Source organism: Podarcis vaucheri (genome assembly GCF_965113315.1).
Source record: "Podarcis vaucheri genome assembly, chromosome: 12".
In the NCBI taxonomy this organism is placed as follows: Eukaryota; Metazoa; Chordata; class Lepidosauria; order Squamata; family Lacertidae; genus Podarcis; species Podarcis vaucheri.
Genome location: NC_138750.1, coordinates 24691954 through 24718016, shown reverse-complemented (window position 1 = coordinate 24718016; position 26063 = coordinate 24691954). Strand labels below are relative to the sequence as shown.

Genomic DNA, 26063 nt, shown 5'->3' with positions numbered 1-26063 from the left:
TTCCCAAGAAACCAGAGGCCTTCCTTCTGGGCATTGTCGGCCAGAAGGTGTTAAAAAAGGATAGAACTTTTTTTATGTATGCTACAACTGCAGCAAGAATTCTTATCGCCAAGCATTGGAAGACCCAAGATTTGCCCACACTGGAGGAGTGGCAGACGCAATTGATGAACTACATGGAACTGGCCGAGATGACTGCAAGAATCCGAGACCTGGGAGAAGAGGCAATGGAGGAGGACTGGAAAAAATTTAAAGACTATTTGCAAAAGTATTATAAGCTGTATGAAACATAAGACGTCGTATGATTTGGAACGTTAGCCCCAGCAATGAAATTTAATTATCTATGAAATTGCTAACATTTGTGAAAGAATCAAAGTTTAAATGGGTAAAAATGATATTTTTAGAGTAAATGGAGAATAAGAGATCTAAACTTAAATTGCAACTGAAAATATAAAGAAACACACGAAATAAGGGTATAATTTGCTGATGACTTTATTATCAAGAATGCATTATGCGGGAGATGTGGGGAAGTCCAATGGAAATTTGAAATAAGCTATTGAAATGGATGTGATTTTCTGTTCTTTTTCCTTTTTTTTCTTCTATTCTGCTTTTTCTTTCTGTTCTTTCTGTAATTTGGAAAAATGTAATAAAAATTATTATAAAAAAAAAATATTTCCTTGGCATCTGAGGGGAGGGCATTCCACAGGGTGGGTGCCACTACCGAGAAGACCCTCTGCCTGGTTCCTTGTAACCTCACTTCTCTCAGGGAGGGAACCACCAGAAGGCCCTCGGAAGTGGACCTCAGTGTCCGGGAAGAACAGGTATACTGAGCCGAGGCCGTTTAGTGCTTTAAAGGTCAGCACCAAAACTTTGATATCTGGGGGCAACCTTAATCAGAAGCTCAGTTGAAGAGATTGCTTCCAAGTTAAACCCAACCAGCTATCACAGAATCATAGAGAATTGGAAGGGTCCACGAGGGTCATCTAGTCCAACCCCTGCAATGCAGGAATCTTTTGCCCAACGTGGGGCTTGAACCCATCAGCCTGAGATTAAGAGCCTCATGCCCTACTGACTGAGCAAGCCTAGGAATGGATTGCACAACTTTTATGAGTTGAAGTGAATTCCCAGCATAACAGCTACTACTCTTGTATTTCTAGGCAGTCAGTTCTGAGCTTTGGAAATAACATGTTTGCTTTCCTTCTAATCAAGATTTATCTTGTGAGAAGGGGGCAAACTGGCTGCATGAACATGTTTTTTCTTTCCTGAAGGATTTTTTCAGGATTGGCAGATCCTTCAAGAATGAAACAATACTTTCAAAATAAAATTTCTTAATATTTTTAAAAAATCATAATCCTTTATGGGGATTGAACCTGCAACCTGGGCATTATCAGCACCAACCAGCTGCAGACCTCCTAACTGTCCCATCATTTTGCAGGATAATCCAGCACTGATGTGGAAATCCTTCTGTCGCCCATTAATGAGAAGGAGAGAGTGACCCACAAATATTATTTATACGTACTGGTGCCATGACCACAGAGGACAGATTTATGCCAGGTGGTTTCACCCCCGGAGAATAAAATCTTTTTAAAATTAAAAGGCTGGCTTTAAATTTATGCATTTATTTAAAATAGTCCCAAACCACATGAAAGATCTAGAACTAATATATATATATATATATATAAAGCACCTTAATTTTCATTTCCCGATGTCAGGGGTTCAGAAGCAGAGACGCAGAGAAGGGTGGAAACAGAGAGCGAGGGGGAGGAAGCCGAAGGGAGAATGAGTGATGATGACGACCCGAGATCTCCAAGCCTAAGCAGTGAGTCAGAGGACTCCCAAAAGGGAGCCCCAGTGAGCAGAGAAAGGGGGGGATCCGGGGGGACACCCCAGGAGGAAGGGAACAGAGGAGATTCAGAGAGCAGCAGCTGGAAGTCGGGACCCACGCTCAAGACTGAGAGCAGCAGGGAGGAAGGCAGCCAGGCATCGGGTTCCGGAGGCCGTCAGCAGGAGGGAGGGCACGAGTCAGGGGTGGTCACGCCCTCCTCAGAGAGCGAGGCAACGGTCAAGAGGAAAGTAGAGAGTTGGGCGCGCGCGCCAAGTTCAAATGCAGCGGAAGCTGGAGCAGTAAGCAGCCCGGAGAGTGAGCCAGGTCCCAAAGCCCGCCGAAAGGAAGCGGAAGGATCAGGGGGGTCAGCGTCAGAGGAGAGTAGAAGGGAGGAGTCCCAGGGGGGCAGAAGGACCCAGAGACGTAGGGAGAGGCGAAGGAGGTGGAGCAAGGCTAGGGTATTAAGCTGGTGTGCAAGAGGCGGGGACTCAGATGGGTCTTCGCCGACCTAGGGCAGAAGGTGTAGAGCTGCACGCTGCAGTTCGGAAATGAAACCTGTAACTCAATAAAGACTCTTTTAAAGTGGACGCTGTGTGGCGTGGTCCTATGTGAGCTGGGACCTGGTAGCAGCTCTGACAGTAAGACCCATCTCATCAAAGCTTCAGAAACCTGAAACCTCGCAGCGGGAGCAGAAGCCGCTAGGGGAGGAAGAGGGGTGTCTGTAAGCAAGCTCACAAAGGTTAGCAAGATGACGGAAGAACAGAGGATCTCCGCGCTGCAAGAGGCAGTGACCCAGTTGTCCTCAGAGGTATTGGCTTCCAAGAAACGGGAGGAGGAGACTACAGCCGCCTACAGAGACCTACACGCCAGGTTTGAAATGCTTGTTAAGCAAGGGCAACCGGGACCCAGACCGGAGGGCGTGGGATTGGCACGGAGAGCAGGAGGGCTTGTGGCTCACTTCGATGGGGCTTTGCAACAGTACCCTAATTTTAGAGCAGACGTAATGTGCGCACTGCAACTGCTGGCAAAAGACTTTAGAGATGAGGAAGAGAAGGTGGGGTTCATATTGTCCCATTTGCATGGGGATGCCAAAGCCTGGCTGCGCAATTTGTGGAGGGATAAAGATCCGGCGCTTCAGAATGCAGATGCCTTTATCAAAGCGATGGATGCGTGTTTTTTGTCTACTATTGATGTGGATCTTGCCAGACGGGAGATTCATGGACTAAAACAAGGGAGGGCGAGCGTCCGGCAGTATCACGCCCGATTTTTTGCGCTGGTCAGTGCTTTAGAATGGGATCGGGATTCGCCCCCTGTCAGAGACCTCTTCTGGGAGGGTCTAAGTTCTGCGGTTAAGGATGAAATTGCAAGGGGGGAGAGGCCCCGAAGCACGCAGGAGGTGGTCCAAAGGGCGCTGACTGTGGGGGTGAGGCTGGAAGAACGTCCATGGTGCAGAGATGAAGGACGTGGAGGGCGCGAAGCAGCGAGAAGTTTCTCTTTCGTTCCGAGGGAAGCAGCGCGTGCGCAATCCACACCTCCGCCAGGAGGGGGAGGGGAACCGATGGAGGTTGGAGGTGCAAGGGCTCAGTCAGCAGCCAGAGCCCTAGCACCGGCAGCAGTGAAAGCGAAGCCTCCTAGAGGGAACAGGAAGTGTTACATCTGCGAGGATCCAGGCCATTTGGCGAAGGAGTGTCCCCGGAGGCTCCACAAGCACACTGCAGCCTCAGCAATGGTGACTGCAGCAACGCAGCAAGGAGAACCACAGCAGGGAAACGACGATGTCTGGCTGGAGACGGAGGCACTGGGGCCCAGCCAGACGCATCTGTGAAGCAGTCCCCAGCGATATTGCAACCCACGGATCCCCTCCCACCCAAACCAGTAGTGCAGCTCACAGCGTCTCTCCAGCTGCCCGACGGCGTCACTATCGAAGTGCCGCTTTCTGTGGATTCTGGAAGCAACGCAGACTTTATAGCGCAGAGCTTTGTGGAGCAGCACGCTATACAGCTATTGCCTGCCACTCTGCCCCTGCAAGTCGTCACAGTGGATGGCAGAGAGTTGCTAGGGGGGCAGGTGGTGAAGCAGACGCCACCGATGGTGATGCGCCTTGGCAACCACAGGGAAGTCATCAGTTTTAATGTCACCCAACTGTCGGACACGCCCATTGTGTTGGGCATGAGTTGGCTGGACAGGCACAGTCCGACACTGGCTTGGTACCAGAGACAACTGATCTTCGGCTCCTCTTATTGCGCAGAACACTGCATCCTGCCCCGTCGGGAGGGAGAGGAGGAGGAATCACAACTGCAGTTGGGAACGTTGCAAGCGGTCCCCCACAAATACGCGAGCTTTTTGGAGGTCTTCTGCGAGAAGGAGGCGGACAAGCTACCCCCTCACCGGCCATATGACTGCAAGATTGACCTCCTACCGGGGGCGACGCTGCCGAAAGGGCGGCTATACTCCATGTCTGAAGATGAAATGCAGGAACTCAAACAGTTCATCGAGCATAATCTGGAGCGTGGCTTCATCAGAGAGTCCAAGGCAGTGGGGGGCAGTCCCGTTTTCTTCGTGAAAAAGAAAGACACGCCCCAAAAAAGACTCGTTGTGGACTACCGCCTTTTGAACCAGATGACCAAACCGTCTGATTACCCCATGCCCAGGATTGACGACCTCCTCGCGACGGTGCGCAAGGGACGCGTGTTCACCAAGTTGGACCTGCGAGGGGCGTACAATCTCATCCGCATGCGGGAGGGCGATGAGTGGAAGACGGCCATGTTCACACCGCTGGGCACCTACGAATACAGAGTTATGCCCTTTGGATTACAAAATGGCTCTCACTGTTTTCAAGCTTTTATGCATCACGTGTTGGAGGGACTCCTCTACAAGACATGCGTCTGCTTCCTGGATGACATCCTGATTTTCTCTGACTCGCAGCAAGCTCACGACCGAGACGTGAGGGAGGTGCTCAGCAGGTTGCAACAACATAGACTGTACGCCAAGCTGGAGAAGTGCCAGTTCGACACGACGGAGGTGGATTTCCTGGGATACAAGTTGTCGGACAAGGGGATAGCCATGGACAGCACCAAGGTTCGTGCGGTATTGGATTGGAAGAGCCCGCGCAACCGGAAGGAGGTCCAGCGGTTTGTCGGCTTCGCCAACTTCTATCGCAAGTTTATCAAGGGGTTCGCGATGCAGACGGCAGCAATTACGGACACGCTCAGCTCCAAAAAAAAGAAATTCATCTGGACGGAGCAGGCGGAACAGTCCTTTCAAGCGCTCAAGCATCTCTTCGCATCGGAGAAGCAACTGCTGCATATCGACCCCAGTAAACCGTTGAGGGTAGAGACAGACGCGTCAGACAGAGCCGTGGGAGCTGTCCTGCTGCAGCGAGACCCGCAGGGGGTGTGGCGGCCGGGAGCGTTCTACTCCAGAAAGCTCAGCAAGTCGGAGCAGAACTACACCATCTGGGACAGGGAGTTGCTGGCCATTCATGCAGCTTTCAAGGCGTGGAGGCACTTCCTAATCGGCGCCAAGCACACGGTGCAGGTCTGCACGGACCACAAGAATCTGGAGCACTGGCGCACGGCTCAGTTCCTGAACCAGAGGCAGATACGTTGGGCGGAGTTCTTTGCTGACTTCAATTTCCGAATAGAGTACGTCCCAGGAGACACCAACATCATGGCGGATGCACTGTCCCGAAAACCGCAATACCTAGAAGAGGTGACGCCAGCGGCGGCCATGCACATCTTCGCACCGACGGCGTGGGCGTGTGCCTCAGCTACAGTAGACCTGGATGCGGTGCGACGTGCATTGCGGGACGACTCATTCGCGCAAGACAAGATGGCGGAACTGCTCAGAGGCACGGCTCCCACGGACGAGTTCCAGGTGCGGGACGGCTTGCTCCTACGCAAAGGAGCTGTCTATGTACCAGGAGACGACCTTCGCGCCAAGGTACTGCAACAGTTGCACGACGCACCCACGGCCGGTCACTTTGGCACAGAGAAAACGATGGAATTAGTCGCGAGAGACTTCTGGTGGCCCAGGCTGAGAGGGGAGGTCGCGGACTACGTCGCGAGGTGCGACACCTGCCAGAGGGCCAAGCCGGTACACAGACCACCGGCGGGACTGTTAGAACCGCTGCAAACGCCGTTTGAACCGTGGGAGAGGGTGGCCCTGGACTTTGTGACGGATTTACCCAGCTCGAGAGGCAAGACAGCTGTCCTAGTGGTGGTGGACTTGTTCACCAAGATGGCACATTTCATTCCGTGTGCGAAGGTGGCCACGGCGGAACAAACCGCCAAACTGTTCATAGATCACGTGTTCAAAGTGCATGGCCTGCCACGGTCTATCCTGTCCGACCGCGGACGCCAGTTCATCTCGTCTTTCTGGCAGAAGCTGATGGGTTTTCTAAATGTCAAGGTCAATCTGGCATCAGCAAGACACCCGCAGACCAACGGGCAAGCAGAGAGGGTCAATGCCATCATGCAGCAGTACCTGAGATGCTATGCCAATCAACAGCCTGCGACGTGGGTGGATTACCTGCCGCTAGCCGAGTTCGCTTACAACAACACGAAGCACGTGTCCACAGGAGTGACGCCGTTCTTTGCCAACAATGGGAGGCATCCCAGAACCTTCCCGGGACTGGAGAGAGTGGGGGAAGGAGAACCACAGACGGCGGACGCGTTCGCGTCAGAGCTGCAGGCGGTCCACGATCAACTCAGACGGCAGCTGGAGCTAGCTAAGCACGCCTACAAGGTGCAAGCTGACAAGCACAGGCGGGTTGGCGAAGTGATCCAAGTGGGAGACTGGGTCTGGTTGGCAGCCCACGCAGTGCCGACCAGGTCACTTGCCAAGAAGAAGTTGGGGCACAAGCAGGTCGGTCCGTACCAAGTCGAAGCGCAGATCAACCCGGTAGCCTTCCGACTGGCGCTGCCGGAGGGTTCCAGAATGCATCCGGTGTTCCACAGGTCGGTGCTCACTCCCTACAAGGCACCTCACAGGTTCCAGGAGCCAGGGACGGCGCCAAGTCCGCTCCGGGAACGGACGGAGACGCGGGGGGTGAAGCACCAGGACCACATCAACGAGGTCACGGAGATTTTGGACTCCAGATGGGGGGAAGGGGGAGTCGAATACCTCTTAGCCAGAGAGGGCACCCGGGCCAGCGCCAATAGCTGGGTACCAGACTACGCTTTGGAGGAACCCCTGCTCAAGGACGAGTTTCATGCCCTCTTCCCACACAAACCCATGCCAGCGAGCTTCTTCGACGACTGGTTGTTCACACCCACACTTTCTTCCAGCACGTTCCATGGATTCGACTCAGAAGGGGAACCCGCACGGAGCACCCGTTCCCCAGAAGGTTCACCGGCAGGTTCGGCATCAGGCAACTCGTATTGGTGGGACGATCGACCAGAGGAGCAATGGCGCAGGAAGTGGCTGGAGATGCCAGGTCGAGCGACCGACGCAGAGACTGACATGGACGTGTTCGGGGAGGACCTCGGGTTCGAGCACGGCGGTACAGAGATGGAAGAGCAACAAGTCAACGTCGACGACCGCGAGGGGGAAGACTCGGAGGTCTTCAGTTGGCGGCCACCCGCGGGGAGCGACCTGTATCCAGCATTCCCTCCCATGATGATGGAGCACCCAGCACCCACACCTGACAGCGGGGAGGGGGGAAGGGGGGGCTTCGAGGGGGGGATGGATGTCAGGGGTTCAGAAGCAGAGACGCAGAGAAGGGTGGAAACAGAGAGCGAGGGGGAGGAAGCCGAAGGGAGAATGAGTGATGATGACGACCCGAGATCTCCAAGCCTAAGCAGTGAGTCAGAGGACTCCCAAAAGGGAGCCCCAGTGAGCAGAGCAAGGGGGGGATCCGGGGGGACACCCCAGGAGGAAGGGAACAGAGGAGATTCAGAGAGCAGCAGCTGGAAGTCGGGACCCACGCTCAAGACTGAGAGCAGCAGGGAGGAAGGCAGCCAGGCATCGGGTTCCGGAGGCCGTCAGCAGGAGGGAGGGCACGAGTCAGGGGTGGTCACGCCCTCCTCAGAGAGCGAGGCAACGGTCAAGAGGAAAGTAGAGAGTTGGGCGCGCGCGCCAAGTTCAAATGCAGCGGAAGCTGGAGCAGTAAGCAGCCCGGAGAGTGAGCCAGGTCCCAAAGCCCGCCGAAAGGAAGCGGAAGGATCAGGGGGGTCAGCGTCAGAGGAGAGTAGAAGGGAGGAGTCCCAGGGGGGCAGAAGGACCCAGAGACGTAGGGAGAGGCGAAGGAGGTGGAGCAAGGCTAGGGTATTAAGCTGGTGTGCAAGAGGCGGGGACTCAGATGGGTCTTCGCCGACCTAGGGCAGAAGGTGTAGAGCTGCACGCTGCAGTTCGGAAATGAAACCTGTAACTCAATAAAGACTCTTTTAAAGTGGACGCTGTGTGGCGTGGTCCTATGTGAGCTGGGACCTGGTAGCAGCTCTGACACCCGATTCCGTTTTTTCATATGTTTTGAAACTCTATCTCTTGCTAATCCAAGTTGTAAGTCAAAATGCTTGTTAATGTTTTATTTCCCAGCTTTATAAAAGGACGGGAGGGTAATGATAATAAAAGGGTAATGTACTGTGAGTGAGAACAAAGAATAATCCCAATCATATATTATGTTCAGACCAAGTTAACGACTGCAGAGAGTTTCTGTTGGCTCCTATGTTTCAGTGGCCTCGTGAGAACGAAAAGCTAATAAAGCCATTACTCAGAATGGAAGGTAGCTGGTGAGTTAGAGCAAACTTCAGAAGCAGATTTTTCAAAATTAAGGATAAGCTATTGTTGCCCTGCTCAGGGTGCATCTGTGTGTCTTAACTCACCAGTCTCTACCTATGAGATGCACATAGTTATGTAATATTCAGGGGAACTCTGGCTCTTGCTTTTCCCAGGGTGGGAAAATCAAAGCTGATTTAATGAACTGGAGAAGGAAGGAAATGTGATGTGCTTTAGCATCCCCAGGCTAAAGAAATGAGTGGTGTTTCTCAAAGGAGACACAGAGCAGTAAAGAGAGAGGGGTGATGGAAAAGGTTTATCTGATTCTGGCTATCTTGGGCTCCAATTACATGTTAGGCAGAGTTCTGTGATATTTTGCTCCACTTTTTAACACACACACACACACACACACACCAGCCTTTGGTAGGTTGAGGCTGAAGGGAAGACAGGTGGATGTTCCTTGACTCTTATTTTTTAGCTCAAAATTGCACTGCTCAAACTGCTGTTTTACTTACAGACATGGATGCTTTTAGTTGAGATTCCTTCACTGCAAGGAGTTAAGACTAGATGGGATTCAGGTCCCTTCCAACTCTACATTTCTGTGATTCTATGACGCTATGAAGTTACGGGGAATCTATTGCCCCCCATATCTCACACATGGGTGGAAATGCTGCCCGTGGAAGAATGTTATTTGCCCAAAAGTGGAAAGAGGATGAGGTCCTGAAGAAAGAAGATTGGATACAGAAACTAATGGAGTATGCAGAAATGGTGAAACTTACTGAGGGAATAAGAAATCAAGATAACAAACTTTTTAGAAAGGAATGGAAGTGGTTTATTGTGTATTTAGAAACAAACTGTAAACATATTAAGACATTGGCAGGATTATTGTAAAAACCTGCTGAGTGTGTGTGTGTGTGTGTGTGTGTGTGTGTGTGTGACTTTTATTCATCTATTCATATATATACTGTGTGTGTGTGTGTGTGTGTGTGTGTGTGTGTATTAGAACAGACAAATAAAAGAATAAGTCAAGATAATTTGGAGTATGCAGGAAAGGATGAAAATAAATGTAAGGAACCACAGAAAGAGGGAGAAGGGAGTCAAAATTGAAAATGTTAAAACTTGGCAAAATAATTGTTGTGTATGAATGACAATTATAAATAAAAATTTTAAAGGAAGAAAGAAAATGCTGCTCAAGGATTTGGAGCTCACAAAGCACAGGTAAGCAACCTTCTTCAACAGGATTAGACTTCCGGTTTCCCAGTGCTGCATCCCAATAATATAAAGCATGCAGAAGAAGGAATAATTGAACTCTGATTGACAATCCAGTTTGAACCTATAAGGCTGCGATGCTAAGTGCTTTTTCGGGAGTAAGTCCCACTGAGCTCAGTAAATGTGCTTAAGATTGTGCTCCACTGAGCTGGATGAGCCAGTTGTCACACTCAGTTGAGAGAAATTTCCTATGCTCCCTATTTTATTGCTGCTATTGTTAAATTGAGACTTGGTTACCAATTTACTGTAAATCACCAAGAGAGCTACCAGTATATTCCCAATCTACTTTCTGATCACCCCTGCTCTAACCACCGTTCAGACATGAAAAGTAAAGGAATCTGATCCTATTTTTAACTATTGTGCATGAATAACCCATACAAAAACACAGTTGTTCACCTATTTGGATGCTTGATAATGCTATACTATTAAGTTACTGTTTAAATAATGGACATTTTATAATGATTTTTTTGTTTTTTATTTGTATCTCCTGCATTTTGGTTTTAGAATTTTAGTAAATCTTTTTTGCATGGACAGGCAGAGTCCCCCCAACCCCAGGCGACCCCCGAGTGGAATAATGACTCAAGACAACGTGCTCTGGGATTAAAATTGGCCATAACTTTATTAAGTTTCAGGTATAGGGAGACCTTGGCTCAGGCATTGGGCCTTTATCCTTCCCAGTCCCCAGCTGGGGATCTGGCGAACATTAGGGTTATCCAGAATGTGTGGGGATTGGGCTGGCTCTGGAGAACATATGTTCAAGCAGAGAGCCCGCCCGCCGTTTCGCCGCCGTCGCAGGGGAGAGCAATGACAACCTTTCGGCCTATGGCCAATGCCTCCTCTCAAGACCCCTTTAATGGGGAACCCTGGGATCACCGCCGCAAAGGGGGCATGGGTCACCGCTTCATGCCCCCCCCCATTTAGGGAAGATAGACTAAAGGATTCCGCCCAAGGCCTGAAACTGCCAAAGTTGTGATGTTTTGCTATGGGAAAGGCAAAACCTGCCAATGCAGGAAAATTCCTTTTCGGCCCTTCAACAGTGACCATTACGTAGCAGCGCCTGCATACCTGTGGAGAAGAGGTTAACTTGCAAAAGAAGGCTGAACTGAGGGGGGGCAGGGTGGGAGAAGCTCTGGAGCCAACTGACGTTTTGCAGGTAAGATTCACCTTCTGTTGTGTGGGCAGGGCGGCCCCTCCTCCTACCTGGCCGATCCCCTGGCAGTACCTCCCCAGGCGGGATTGGGCGATTGGCTGAGGTAGGTGGAGACCTCCAGGTATCCAGCCTGGGGAGGGCAAAACCAGGCTGTACTACTGGGAGCCGCATTGGGATCTGGAGGGCTGTGCACGACCAAGCAACAGGTGCCCCCCATTTGATGTGGGGAGTGGTCATTTTGATTTATTTATTTTTTTGCCAAAAATGTTAAGTGGTATACAAAATGTTCTTGATAAATAAATAAACATAGTAAATTATCCTTGGAGAACAGCTGGGAAGTTAGTTCCCTTCTATCGATGTGCAGCTTAGCTAACCTTTTTTTCTTGAATACTATGGACATAAAAGTGACTAATACAATTCATAGTCTTGTGCCAGAAAATTGTGCAAAGATGCGGTTAGAAGTGCAACATGCTGATGTTTGTGCAAATAGTGTTAATATTTGGTAACTTGAGGGCATATGATATTTGTGGACTACTATGGCACACATGGCCTTGCTAGAAGACAAGCCTCCCAAAGTCTGATTAAAGCTACCATGTATTGAAACTGAAAGAAGTGACTAGAAATTGTTGCCTTAGCACAACTAATGATCTATAGTTCTCTCCTCTCCTCTGAAAAAGCGAATTGCCTCCTTCTGTAATCATCTATCATAATAAAAATAAGCTCAGGAAATCATTGAGGTGCTTTGATGGCAAGAAAAATAGATCTGGACTATTACAGCGCAACAGGTATTCCTTATATTTAGTATACAGTACGGTATCAATAGTTTGCAACTAGGGAATACTAACATAGAAGGCCTGAACCAGAGAACCATAAAAGCAGCAGGAAGATTTTGCATATTAATATCTAGCCCTGTTGCTATATTTATATGCTGTTGGTTTTACAACCACAAGACAAATGCAGTAGACACTAGCTGGGGTTGGACTAGATGGCCCTTGGTCTCTTCCAACCCCACAATTGTATGATTCTATGTTTGGATCCAGCCATCATCCTGAAGCTGACACCCACAGCCAGACTAAGTGGGAAATTCTACTGTCAAGGTTAGTCTTCATGCTTAATTGCTATGTTCTGTAGATATCCACATGCAAGCAGGCAGGCTCTGTTCCTGACAAATCCTTGCAGATCTTGCTGTGGGAGGAAGAAATTGATAAATCTGTACCATGGAAGGATGTGTTGGGAGGTAAACAGCTAAGTCTATATCTGGAACTGCGCTTAAGTGTGCTATATCTGTTTTGAGTTCTCTAGCTCTGTGTCACTATCTCAAATTACAGGGGAAGCCCTTATTGCATTGAGTAATACTTTCCCCCTGAAAGTAATTCCACGTGCTTTGGGTTCTCTCTCTCTCTCTTGCATCTAATTATAGTGCAATTTTTGTTCAAATAATTGAAACTGAATTTGTGATGAAATATTACTCCAAATGTGGATGGTTTTTAAAAAATTAATAATAAAAGGTGTGTACCTTAAGACAATTGTACTTTTATTCATCATCCTAACTTTCAGAATTCTATATCATAAAGCACAATCACATTATTTCAAATCATAAAGCATCACATTTTATTGGCCCAAACCCGACAGGCTCTTGTTTATATGCACAAAATAAGGAGCAAGCAGTTGTACTGATAATGCGTAGCTCTTGTAAGACCCAAGACATCAGAAACTACAGCCATACCATAGTGCTGATAATCTCAGAATTAATTACAAATTCATTAACAAATTCAGAGAGAGGCTGCAAACCAGCTGAAGCAAATCATCTTTAAGTCCCAATGGTTTGAAGGCTGAGCAAATGCTTAACGCTGTCCCACCGAAATCAGCTGGACCTAAACTTAAAGTGCAGTTCCATGAACTCAGACGTATGTTTGTATAGGCGTGCATCCAAAGTCCTGTTGACATTATTACTTTCATTGCTCATCATTTTATTACTTTTCAGCATGTCGTGTCATGACCACCAGGGTCTTGTCAAGAATTAGGGCATGGACTGGCATGATCAGACAGATGAGAAGGAGGTTAGCGAAGGAGAAATGTGTGTGTGTGAGAGAGAGAGAATTGTGGGAACCAGAGATAGTGGACAGAGTTTCTTCCCTTTTGACTCCAGCCACTATGGGAGAGGGAGAAGGAATGCTGGTTTTCACCTCTACTGACTCTACCCTCTTGATCAGCTGCTGGGGGGCCTGGGGTTAGAGAATAGAAATGACCTACTGTACCCCCACCTCCCAGTTGCTACCCATAATGATGTGTTTGTTAAGCAATTCTAAAAAGCAGCTCGGGAAAAAAGTTCATTTGGAGTCAACTGTTCATGTATCTTGTTATTCTCAGATCTACTTCCCATCATTCATTGAACATGGGTAAAAGACCATAATGTGTCAGCAGGCAACATGACTTTACATAATACAGTTCATTGCCTTAATAGAGTCTAGAAACTAGAGAAAAAGGGGGTTAAGGGAATACCCTCATAATTGCCATTACAAAAAGATTTAGTCGACTTTCTGATGTAAACATTGTACATCAGCTCTATGGGTGGGCTGAATAATGAGGCAAATCAGGGTGATTTGTAAGTCTCTGCCTCTGAGTTAAAGCACAAAGTCAATATACCCTTTAGTTAGTTCAGGCCCCCCTCAAAGTCTTGTTTCTTTCTGTCACCCTGTTGTTTCTGTACCTTATAGTTCCATGGTTTACTATATCTCTATGTTTCCCTAGATTGATGCACTTCACAAGAAGCGAGGCTTTGGAAAATGTTTCCTGCAGAACACTGAAGAGCTCTGGATTATTATTAATTTTTGGTCAAATTGCAGCAGTGAAATAACTTTTTAAAAAATTATTTAAGAGCTTCATTTGAGGTTTTGTTTTTTTATTAAAAACAAACAAACACCTACATTGCTCTGCTTTAACAACAACGAAACCAGAGCTCTTCAGAATTTTGCTGAGAACATTTTGGACAGCCCCGTGTTGTAGGCACACAAGCCCCAGAAAACAAATGGCAGTGTGAAGCTGCAAAGTTATTAAAAATATACTTACAAGAGTACACACCGCTCAGTTACTTCTTAATTATTTTAATGTAAGGAAGAGCAAGAGACCAACCCCAGTTGAGCCCCTTTTATCTTCCCCACAAAAAAACAAAACAAAACCCTGGCCTTTTTGTCTGAGCTTCGGCAGACTTAATTAATTCAGCAAGTGGGAGCAGCCCCTGTGCATATAAATTCATTTACTTGAGCTCAAAGGGGAAAATGTGGCAGTAGCCATTTTTATATTTCCCATTATAGTGAATGGGGCCTCAGAGCAACTCAGAAGCCAAAACACAGAATGAAGCCAAAAGAGCACGAAACAACTCAGAAGCAGATTATATTTTTTAAAAATGCATAGACTCAGATACAAGGGGAAACCTGCCCCATGCATACCCCTACTAAATGCCAGTTTCTATCATAATCACCACAGAAATCTAATGTAGTAAAATGATCTCAATGTGATTTTTTCACATCAGACAAATTCATGTGAATCTGCCATGCATTGCATGTTACAATCCTTCTTCTGGATGCCATTTCATGCCATCGCAACACACGTAGTCCAAGAGTTTGAATTACATGGAAATGGCAGGTTGTCATTTCACTGATAGGCGATTATGATACACAGAATGGTTTAAAGGCAATTATTCCATTTTATCATTGCAAATAACTACTGCTGATTTTTTTTTAATTAAAAAAGAACTGTAGAACTCCAGCATTCATTTAAGGGAAGAGTTCATAGTGCTTTCAGTGATCATTTCCTATTCTAAACAAGTCTTCTTTGCAGATAATATTTCATATTATATTAGCTCTTTCATAAGAGATGAACAGCAGGCTGACACTGTCTGCCCTTTCCAATATTGTTTTTTTAAATATTATGAACTTCTTTAAACTTCAGGGGAGCTCATGTTAACAAACAGGTAAGGATGAAGCAGTTTCTTAATTCACCAAAGGAGGCCTTGAGCATTAGCAATTATATTTGCTTGGCAAATTATTTTCAGTTGCATGACTGCAGCAGTCGGTAAAGGTCAAGAAGTTTGAACAGTGGGATTAGAAATCATCCTCATTGATTAGTTTGTTCAAACATCTTAAAAATTCACAGTAATGTAGATTGTGCTTCAAGAAAGCAAGGCTACCTCACAGAGTCATCGTTGAGACACACAGCTTTCTTAGAAGACTGGAAGAGAACACTTCACTCTTAGACAATAAAAGGCTTACTTTCAGAGTGTTTAGAAACAGGGATGTACAATCGTCACTTTTCTTCATCCCAAAGGGCTTAACCCTTTGCAAATGGTCCAAGTGAGCAGACACAAAGGATTGACATTTTTGTGCGTACTCCCAAGTGACCACATGCAAAACACTAGCAGGCACTCCAAGCACTCCAGCACATTTGCCAACACCTTCTTCCCCTTACCTGCCTCCTAAGGCCCTCAAAAATATTACCTGGGGCAGAAGAAAAGGTAGAAGGTGACAGGAAGGCTTCTCGGCAGAACACTGTGTCCTCACTTAGGAGGACACTGGGAGTGGGATTATACATCACAACATTGTAATACATCAATTTCTTCCAAGGATTGGGTTATGTCCTATCCAGATGTGCTGGGACATAAACTTCCAGTGCCCTCCTTAGTGTAGATGTCTCTCCCTTCTTCTTTCCCTGGTATGTTTGGGGAAGATGGAGATGGAAGTGGCAATCAAACAGAGGCACTATTTCCCCCCCACTTTTATGATCCCCTCATTTTGATTATCCATAGCATCTTTGCTTAAAAATACGAATTGCTTACCCTCAAAGGAGCGGCCACATCTGACACTTTTTCTGTTTCTGGATTGGCTTCATGCAGAGATGCAGCAGACAGCACTTTCTAAAGGAAGTTATGGTTCCACTGCATCTTCTCATTGAGTTAAATTCCATTGGGAGAGCCATGTTTGTCTGTCGCAGCAAACACACACAAAAAAGGAGTCTTGTGACACCTTGAAGACAAAATAGATTTATTGCGACATAAGCTTTTGTAGATTTGACTGCATTTCCTCAGAATGCTTGAAGTGTGAGTTGGCACAGGGGAGAAAAGTGTGAAGCCTTGGGAATAATTAGGAAGCTGCCTTATACAAGTTCAGACTATTTGTTCACCTAGACCAATATATCTGATTGCCTGTATTTCTCCAGGGTCTTAAGCAGAAGTTTTCCCCTCACCTGCTACCCAATCTGTTTTAGTGATACTAGGGACTAAACCATGTGTCTTATCACTGAGTTTTGGTTTCATCTCATAGTTAAGTGGCTTGTAATTAAATTATTATCCAAGTACTCAAAATGCAGAAAAGTGACAAAATGCACCCCAGTGAAGGTTCACTGGAAAAAAAGGCAAGGTCAGTCTGGGAATTAGATTGAATAAGAGGAGACCGAGATGGGAGATGATAACCATCTTTAAATATCTAAAGGGCTGTCACATGGAAGATGGAGCAACCTTGTTTTCTCCTGCTCTGGAGACCAGGATCCAAACCAACACATCCAAATTGCAGGGAAGGAGATTCTGCCTAAACATCAAGAAGAACTTTCTGATGGTAAGAGCTGTTCAACAGTGGAGCAGACTCCCTCAGACCATGGTGGACTCTCCTTCATTGGAGGTTTTTAAGCAGAGGTTGGATGGCCATCTAAAATGGAGATTCCTGCATTGTAGAGAGTTGAACTAGATGACCATTGGGGTCCTTTCCAAGATTCTATGAATCTTACAGAGAGGGAGTACACTGCATCTTTTGGATGTGACCAGTTTGGGAGCCTTTGGTCTATTTCTAATGGGTTCCTATTTTGCCATGGCTTTCAGATTGGCAATTATCAGACTGTTGGGCTCATCCTATTTGTCCTGTGATTTCTTCCAAACATCAGTCTGATTGACATTTGTTCTCATTCACGAGTAAACAGTGGGTTTCCCCAAGGAAATTGGTGGGACAAATCAAAATCTCTTGGACAAGCCCTAAGCCCAAGCATTGCTCATTTCAATTAGATGTGTCCTGCAGAAAACAGGAGGGCCTCATTCATCAATTGCCTTCTTTTGAATATTACTTTAGTAGTGACATTCAGTAGGTGCGGATACTCAGAGCTTTCCTTTTTATTGTGCCATGAAATATGGCAAATATTGTGACTGTATTATGTATAAGAGTTTTGCAGAAAAATGTTATTATTGAATACAGTGACAAAGGACGGAAGCTTTTTGTTTTAATGTTGCCAATACAAACAGCCCTAAAATACAAACCACCTGACCCTGTTGAATGAATTATTGGCATTGTGGAAAGTCTCACTTCTCTCAGGTGGGACTCCCAGGTGTTTTTGCATATGATTGAAGCCTAAGATAATTATGATAATGAAGAATTAGATAGCCTTTCTCCATTTCTTTTTTTGGCAGTTGGTGTCAGGGAAGCTAGCTTCCCTTTTATCTTTTTTGAACATTTCTTTAATTGAGAATGTATTTTAAAAGATTAAACTAAGATAAAATAAAAATGGCACACCTGAATATTCAACATAAAACTTTTTGAGATACTTTGCTGCTACTAGTCTGAGGTCATATAGCTCCCAGCTTCTAGAGTTCATAATGGGTTAGCTACTGCTGTTCTTTTTTTTTTGAATAAGTAGACCTTTGAGGAGAATAAGGCACCACAAAACCAAGCATCCTTGATGGGCTTATATATTTCCCAATATATAAAAGTGGGCGTGGGAAGAAAACATCTCCTCAAGGTGCTCTCCTTTCCTCATTAGTATTTCACACGACCCACGTCTGACCCTGTGAGGAATGGGGCTGTAGATATTATGAGGTGATTGAAATGCATTTGCACACATTATTATTATTATTATTATTATTATTATGTTGTTGTTGTTGTTGTTGTTGTTGTTGTTGTTGTTGTTGTTGTTGTTGTTGTTGTTTTGCTGTTTCACATGGTCTAGGGTGTGAGCTCTGGCGCTGAAAACACCCAGTCTTTGACATCGAATATATTTTGCCCTTGGGTATCGCATGTGGCGATACCTTTGCTCCCCCCCGAACCCCCTCAGTAGCAGCGTGAAAAGCCCGCCATTTCTCCATCCCGCCAAAACCCGGCGCTTTGTCCGCTAGCCAATGGGGTGTCCCCGCCAAGCCGCCCGCGCGACGCCCTGCACCCGCGAGGGAGGGAGCAACAAGGCTCCCGGCAGCTGGTGGCTCGCGGCAGGGCTGTGAGGGGTGGGGGGGACTCGGCGAGCGCGCACGCGCAAAGGGGTCTCTTTGGCTTCGCGCGCCGGGCGCCTTCCCCGGGTCGGCGAAAGTGGGCAGGAGCGGCGGCGGCGGCGAAAGTAGCATCCTTTCCCTATGCCCCAAAGTCCGCGGCGGCGCTGCTGCTCCTCCTCCTGCTGCTGCTGCTGCTCCTGCTCCTCGCCTCCTCCGCCACCAGCGCGCTGTGCACTTTCTTCCCCGCGACCCCATCCTTCGCAAGGCAAACTTTGATGGAGAATTTCACACCGCGCTGGAAAAATGCCTGTTATGAAAGGATTACTGGCACCTCAGAACACCTTCCTGGACACCATCGCCACTAGGTTTGACGGCACACGTAAGTCTCGCCCAGGCAAGCAAGGCGCGCCTCCGGGCAGCCAGAGGCGAGGCGCTTCTCGGGGCTTGCGGGGGAAACTCTCCATCCCGTCGCCGGCGCTGTTTTGGGGAAGGAGGGCTCGGGAAACGGCTCGGATCAAACTTTGCAGACTATTTCTTCGCAAGGGGTGGTGAATTCTCTCGTTTTTTAAAAGGAAAAAAAAGGGGGGTGCTTTCCCTTATTGCCCATCCAAACATCATTATGCTTGCCCTTTAGAAACTTTGGGTAGCCAAAGAGACTTTGCGATCAAAGATGATTTGATACCCGTTCCCCGTCCAATTTCTCCCCCTTGTGTGATCTGGTTTAAGATCTATTCGGAAAATCTCGTAAGTAAGGGACCTGGATGGAGGTGGGAGGGACAGAAACAGGCAGAGCTCGTTCTCAGAATGGAGCTTTGCTTTTTATTGTAATTTTTTTTTAAAAAAGATCTCTTTAAAAGATTAATTCCGGTATGCCAGGTTGTGTATTGGCTGGGCAGCTGTTGTCTGAGGTTACTGAATGAAGTCTATATCCGTCCGATTAATGAATGAGTTTATTACGGCAGCCGGGAGAAAAAAGGGAGAAAGGTTAGCTTTTCAGGACCCTGGACAGATCCAATCGTTCTCACCCAGAAGTATAATCCTAGATTTCTCTCTGAAGGGTTGCGTGTGTCCCTGATGGCCTGTTTTTTCTTTTTTTAACGTTCCAGCTGTTCCTTGTGTTTGTGTGTGTGTTTAAAAAGGAAAAGAAAACCCAGTTAGAATACAATTTCCCTCCCTTCACAGAACACACATGGCCTTCCTGCTGCTTCTGTTAATCCCTGTTCAATGGTTCCCTTGTGATATATTGTATTCACATAGTAGGTGTGTGTGTGTTTGTGTATGGGGTATGTGTATGTATATGTATAATTGAACACATGCACATGCGACAACACACACACAAATACACACCACCTGAAGAATTGATCCTGTTGGTAGACTTTCTTTTTTGGAAGAATGTTGCTATCTGCCCTGATAGAGGTAGAACTATTTAAATATTTAAATAAAAGGAGTACATAAGGATCATTCAGCAAAAGTTTATTAGCAGTGGGAGAATGTCAGTATTTCTGTGAAGTCTGTAGCTGCTTTTAGGGGGATTACCGTGAATCAGTTCTTTAAAGTGCTGACAATTCTTGGTTGTTGCTTCCACCCCACACCCCGTCTCCTATGAATATTGCGCTAGTCAAGACTCTGGTTCAATGCATCAGGGTGATACAGTTGCATCTTCTTAAACTGTAAGATGTTAATTATAGTCTATAGCTACAGTAATGACATATAATAAATCGTAATGCTGAATTAGATTGTGTCATACTCTGGGACCAGGTTAGTAGGATTAGATGAAAATGTTAGGTGTTCATTTTGGCATAAATTTTCCAGTTTTCTAGCTCTGTTCTGTGTTAGCAATTTCAAGTAATTTCAATTAAAAATAAATATCCAGGGCAGGTGCTTCATAGTGGAACATGGAACCAAGTGAAAGCAGAAGGATCCCACCCACCCCATTCCCACCTCCCCCCAAAAATGATGACGTATCTTCTAGGTTGACTTATGTTCAAGCATTTTTTTAACTATAGAAGTAAAATGTCATTTTGTTTAGCTTTTTAAAAAAGACCCCAACACCAAACAACTTTTTATATGTAAATGGATAAAGAAATACACCCACCTTTGAGCTCAGTTGGACTTCTGATTTTTGGACTTCTAGAGGAATGCAGGTTACATCACAACCAAGCCAATTTGAAGTACATGTGGGTAAAGGATCTAATTTTGAGCTAAATACAACACTCTGTTGGGTTGTGGCAAAAGCTGCCAATCTTTCCTCAAACAAATTTCAATGTTATAATGTTATGTTCAAAGATGGCACATGACTGAGTCAAGACAAGCACTTGCTTAACTCTGTCACTAAAATCAATGAGACTGATAAATACTCATTTTTAATAGACCAGGTCCTTAAATATTGCACAGTACAATTTACATAAACTATTTTGTCCTGCAGACCCCTTTGAAAGTGATATTACGGTGTTATAAATGTTGAGCCCATGTTTTAACATAGCAACATTGACTGTAGCTAACATAGCTCCTTTTATTCTAAATCTTTGGGGAGGATATATTTTGTTGTCATCAGTAAGACTCTTATCCAGCAATACATCTTTAATCCTGTGGAGAATTAATTCTAATTCCGGGCAACAGTACAGGAAAGGATTCCTGATCATGTTGGGAAATATGTTCTGATTTATAAAGCACTCTCATTAAAGCATAAATATTGGGTTTTTAAAAATCTATTTCATCTTTAATCATTGAAGTTTACATCTGACAGAGAATCTTGGCAGATTGAATCACCTCAAGTAAAAAAGAAAACTTTGCTTGGGTCTTTATATGCTTGTACTTAACCAATTTAGAGGGAGGCAAATTTCATCAACTGAAGTGTCTCCATAATAGTCTTCTAAGGGTCTTCTCTCAAACAGTGGCCAGAATTTGACTGGGAAGTTCACAAGCAGGGAATGATGCTTGCAATAGTGACAGGCAACCACGTTTCTCTCTACTTTGCTTAGGAACACAGTGCAATTTGGATTTTAATTGAGAATTATTTGTACATGTTCATGATTTCCCAAACTGCATTCATGGTACGCATGAATAACATGTGCAGTGTTGTTATTCAGTGTCACAATGGCTAGGTTGAAGTATGCCTCTGAATACCACTTGCTGGGAATCAGAACTGGACCAAGAGCTGCTGTATTGGGGTTCCTGCATGCAGGCTTCCCATAAGGCATCTGGGTTGACCAGTGTGAGAAGAGGATGCTGGACTAGATAGGCCTTTAGCCTTATGCAGCCGTGCTCATCTAATGTTCTTATACAGTTCTGTGACTCAGCAGGTGCTACACCTGAGCAGTAGTATACATATCTCTCCAGGTAATATTGGGAATTGGTGTGGAAAGGAGCATACTAGTCCTGTTGGAGGCACTGCTGCTATGGCAATCACTGAACACTATTAAAGAGGAGAAATAGGTTGTATTTCATCACTAGCATTTGTTCTGCAGTACAATGGGTCATTGTATAATGTTAGTGATAAATGCTCAAGCGTTTAGACAAACATTATGAATTGAAACACCCCCTTTTCAACCTGATGGTTGCAGTTGACAAGAGACACAAAAATACAATTTAGGATGTCTTGCTTGAAATTAACTCCCTAGAATCATAGAATCATAGAGATGGAAGAGACCACAAGGGCCATCGAGTCCAACCCCCTGCCAAGCAGGAAACACCATCAGAGCACTCCCTTCCCCAGTGTTGTGTGATTCAGAAAAGAGCAGATCTCGAATATTGGTCTCACTTGTAGCAAATGAAAGCAGCTGGGATATCAGCACAGTTGGCTATCTGAAGTGAAATTACTGAATAAATAAAGACTCATGGATTGGTTTGGGTATTACCCTTCTGGAAGTATACCTCATTTGCTTCATTACTGGCTATTACCAGCAGTTTATATGAATTTAAGTAGCCTTAAAGTACTCAAGCTGTAATCTTACACGTTTTACTTTAAAGTGCTCTTGTTTTTAATAGATGTTTTTATCTAAGAAAGTGTGCTTAGAATCATAGCCTAATGCACTAACTTGGAAGTAAGCCACCTTAGAATCAATGGTACTTATACTGGAGTAAACATGATTGCTTACGATGGGGTTGCAAATCTTCAAGAGCACATTTTGAAATGCAAGTAACGAAGAAGTGGGGCAGCCTGAAGTCCCAAGGCCATATGCAGCTCTCATGTGAGTTGCCAGGTGTGAAATAATGGGTGGAAAGAGTTGGTAGAAGAAAGACAGAGAATGAGAAAGAGAGTCACTACTCACTTTTAGCTCTAGCCCACTAGTGGCTCCACCCATGTACACCACCAGTACACAGCTCTTGAAAAGTTACTTTTAACGAAATCTGACTACTAAAGGAAAAAAGTTTCCTCACCGGTGACATAATGGATGGGAATGCTGCAATGACTTCTTGATCCTTTTAAAACCTTTGTGGGACCCCCATGCTCCCCCCATTTCCATGGCAGCTGGGGTATAGCTTCCATCTCCCCAAGGACAGCAGCTATTGTACTCATTGGCCCATTGGCAGGGTGATGTACTTCCAGGGTGCTGTGCCACCATCTATCTTATCTGGCTGTGGCTATCTTGCTGTTGCCTTTTTGAGGGATAACCTGTTGGACACATTCATTGTGCCTCTTGGCTTTTCCTGACTGACAAGCAGTCCTTGGACTTCAGCAATTTCTTGAAATCATTGTCACCATCCGTTAAGCAAAGTCCCTCTACTAGTTAATTAGAAATAAGAATAGCAGGAGAAAGAGATATGTATTCAGCAATTCAGGGGCAAAATAGGTAGGGGGGGGGAACCACCAGTGATAGCTTTTCTCATAAAATTTCTGCAGGGAAAAACGATTGTATATTTTTAAAGAAATCCTTCGGTGCTTTGTTTTTTTGCTACATATACCTGCAATGTTTAAATATGTAATTGCTAAAAGCATAGGAAAGGTAGTAAGGGCACAGTGAAACGTAACATAAACCAATACACATGTGATTTAAAGTGTTATCATAATGCTAATATGGTTGAATATACTGTTACACGCCTTCCAAATCTCTGCAGAGTAGTGCAAGATTCCAGTGGTTTCAGAAACACTAACCTGAGTCTGTGTTCCCTTTTGGGACAATGAGGCACAGCAGAGACTGTCATGTCTTTATGATAGATGGTTTATTTACACATATATACAACCTGAATCTAGATGAAGGGATTGCAGAGCATTCAAATCCCTCTTCCGTAAGATTCAAGATTCCATTGGATTCAAGGAATAGCAAAAAGCCATGTTATGTGTCTCTTTTGTTTCAGCCTGTCACCGTCGGTCCACATCGGTGTTCTACCCATCATTCTCTGCTTCCCAAACTGCTTGCAAAACTGGCACTTTTTTCCTGTTTGCTTAGGTCATCTTCCCTGAAACCCTCACAGCCAGAGGAGGGTTCCCTCACCTCCTTGTCCGGCAGTCCGGCACTCTCTCTTTATGGTTTCCTTGATGGGCCATTACTCTGCTTTGTTCCTTAATGGCTTTCCCTCAGCTAGCCTTGCTAGGCTAGTCTGGCTTGTTAGCATAAACAAACCCCCGGAATTTCCATGTTTAGCAGACTTTAATCAAGCCTTGATTAATTCTAACTCTTACCAATTTTAAGAATTACGGGTGCCTTGCTCTCACACAATTCTGGCACCCCAACACATAACAATACAATTAACCTTTATCCTGTGGGAGTTCACAAGTTCTCTGACAATAGATGCCAAATTTGGAAGTGGTCTCAAATCAAGAAAAAGATAGGCATGGAAAATGGAAACCAAAGGACAGTTTCCAATATGAGTTTTGGATTGCTGATAAGGGCGGAAAGCATTTCTGTGCAATCCTAATCCTGTATGTTGATGTCTGGGGACAGTGTGGGTTAGGATTGTGTTCCTGTTTCCCCAGTTGCCTAGTGGAGAGGAACACGGCTGATTGAGGATAGGCAGGGAAAGGTGTTCTGCTGCACCTGCAGCCCTTGCTTCACCGGAGTGATCAAAATGCTCCTTCTAGCAGGAGGTTCCCTAACAGAGCATTTCCTAGCAGAGTAGGGTGCCAGAGGTTCTGGATCTGCTGGATCCCCCAAAAGGCCAGTCATTGGGCCCTTCTGCTACTGTTCCACACTCCTGCTCTCTAGCCCCATTTAGGATTGCTCCACCGATTTACGTGATTACAGTGGTACCTCGGGTTAAGAACTTAATTCGTTCTGGAGGTCCGTTCTTAACCTGAAACTGTTCTTAACCTGAGGTACCACTTTAGCTAATGCGGCCTCCCGCTGCCGTCGCCGCACGATTTCTGTTCTCATCCTGAAACAAAGTTCTTAACCCAAAGTACTATTTCTGGGGTAGCGGAGTCTGTAACCTGAAGCGTCTGTAACCCGAGGTACCACTGTATATATTTATTTATTTTAGAAAATTTGTTCTGCCTTTTTCTCTGTTCAATGTGACCACAATACTTGTAAAATATCAAGGTACAGTAAAATATAAGCAGGATAAAGTCAATATCAAGAGAACACCATTCCCCCCCAAAAAAAACTTCCCTCCAAACTATAAATCATGAAATTAATTTACAAAAGCACAATGTAAAAAAAAAAGGTCTCACTTGTTTATAATGTGGTACAGAAGAAGCAGCCAATGCAATGGCCTCCTCAAGTTTTGAACCACAACCCTCATCAGCTCCAGCCTACATGGCTAATGGTCAGGGACTATGAGAATTGTAGTCCAACAATATCGGGAGGCAGCCATGTTGGCTCCTCTTGGGGTTTAGAGCAAGCTTCTCTAGGAAGTGATTTTTATATTTAGGACACCAGAGCAAAGAAGGTCCTGCTCAATGTGCAGAAATAATTAAATTTATGGACACGTAATAGACACAGAGGGATGTGGGTGGTGCTGTGGGTTAAACCACAGAGCCTAGGACTTGCTGATCAGAAGGTCGGTGGTTCGAATCCCTGCGATGGGGTGAGCTCCCGTTGCTTGGTCACTGCTCCTGCCAACCTAGCAGTTCGAAAGCACGTCAAAGTGCAAGTAGATAAATAGGTACCGCTCCGGTGGGAAGGTAAACGGCATTTCTGTGCACTGCTCTGGTTCGCCAGAAGCGGCTTAGTCATTCTGGCCACATGTCTCGGAAGCTGTATGCCGGCTCCCTCGGCCAGTAAAGCGAGATGAGCGCCGCAACCCCAGAGTCGCTCACCAATGGACCTAATGGTCAGGGGTCCCTTTACCTTTAATAGACAGAGAGGGTTGTATGGGGAAAGGTACTGAGGTGCATTGGATTCAGGCCTTGTAAGGCTTTATATCCTATAACCACCACAATGTTGAATGCACCCAGAACTGGACAGGCAACCAGTGTGCTTTGAAAGGTCTTTTCTCTTGCAGATATTTTACAGTCTTCAATAGCTCCTTTTTGTAAAGTGCACACCGAGTTCCATGCCCTCCCATTTGATACTGTTTGGGAGAGTGAGGGAAAAGCAATATATTATCATGTGTAAGAATAGCTTACAAGTTCCAGGATGAAATTATTACAAATGTTTAATAAAAGACATATACACCCAGGCCAGTAAATTCTGAGAGTAATAAATTTACCTTTACATAAGAAAAGAAGAAATCTAATAAATTGCAGACACTTCAGGAAGATGAGATTTTGCTGGAAGAAGGTTTATATATGAATTTCAGTTAACTAAGTAAGCTACAAGTTCTGTTACTTCTTTCCATTGTACAAAGAAAAAGATTAAAACAAAACAAGACAAAACCACCACCTCCTGAATTCTGGTTTCCAGCACTAGGTTGCACATTGATATGCAAGCTTTAAGATAGTTACATTACCAACACTGAGGGACCTATAACAAATGTTGCAGACC

The 26063-nt window shown here is 45.6% G+C and overlaps 1 protein-coding gene across 2 annotated transcripts in view; it reads left to right on the top strand.

Moving 5' to 3' along the window:
- Positions 1-18288: 18288 nt before the first annotated feature.
- KCNH8 (potassium voltage-gated channel subfamily H member 8) overlaps positions 18289-26063 on the top strand; it is a 157501-nt gene continuing 149726 nt past the window's right edge. For both annotated transcript variants that reach the window (XM_082193317.1, XM_082193316.1), the window contains exon 1: positions 18289-18577. In XM_082193317.1, the coding sequence (XP_082049443.1) occupies positions 18502-18577 (76 nt within the window). In that variant the 5' untranslated portion in view covers positions 18289-18501. The remainder of the gene's footprint in view (positions 18578-26063) is intronic.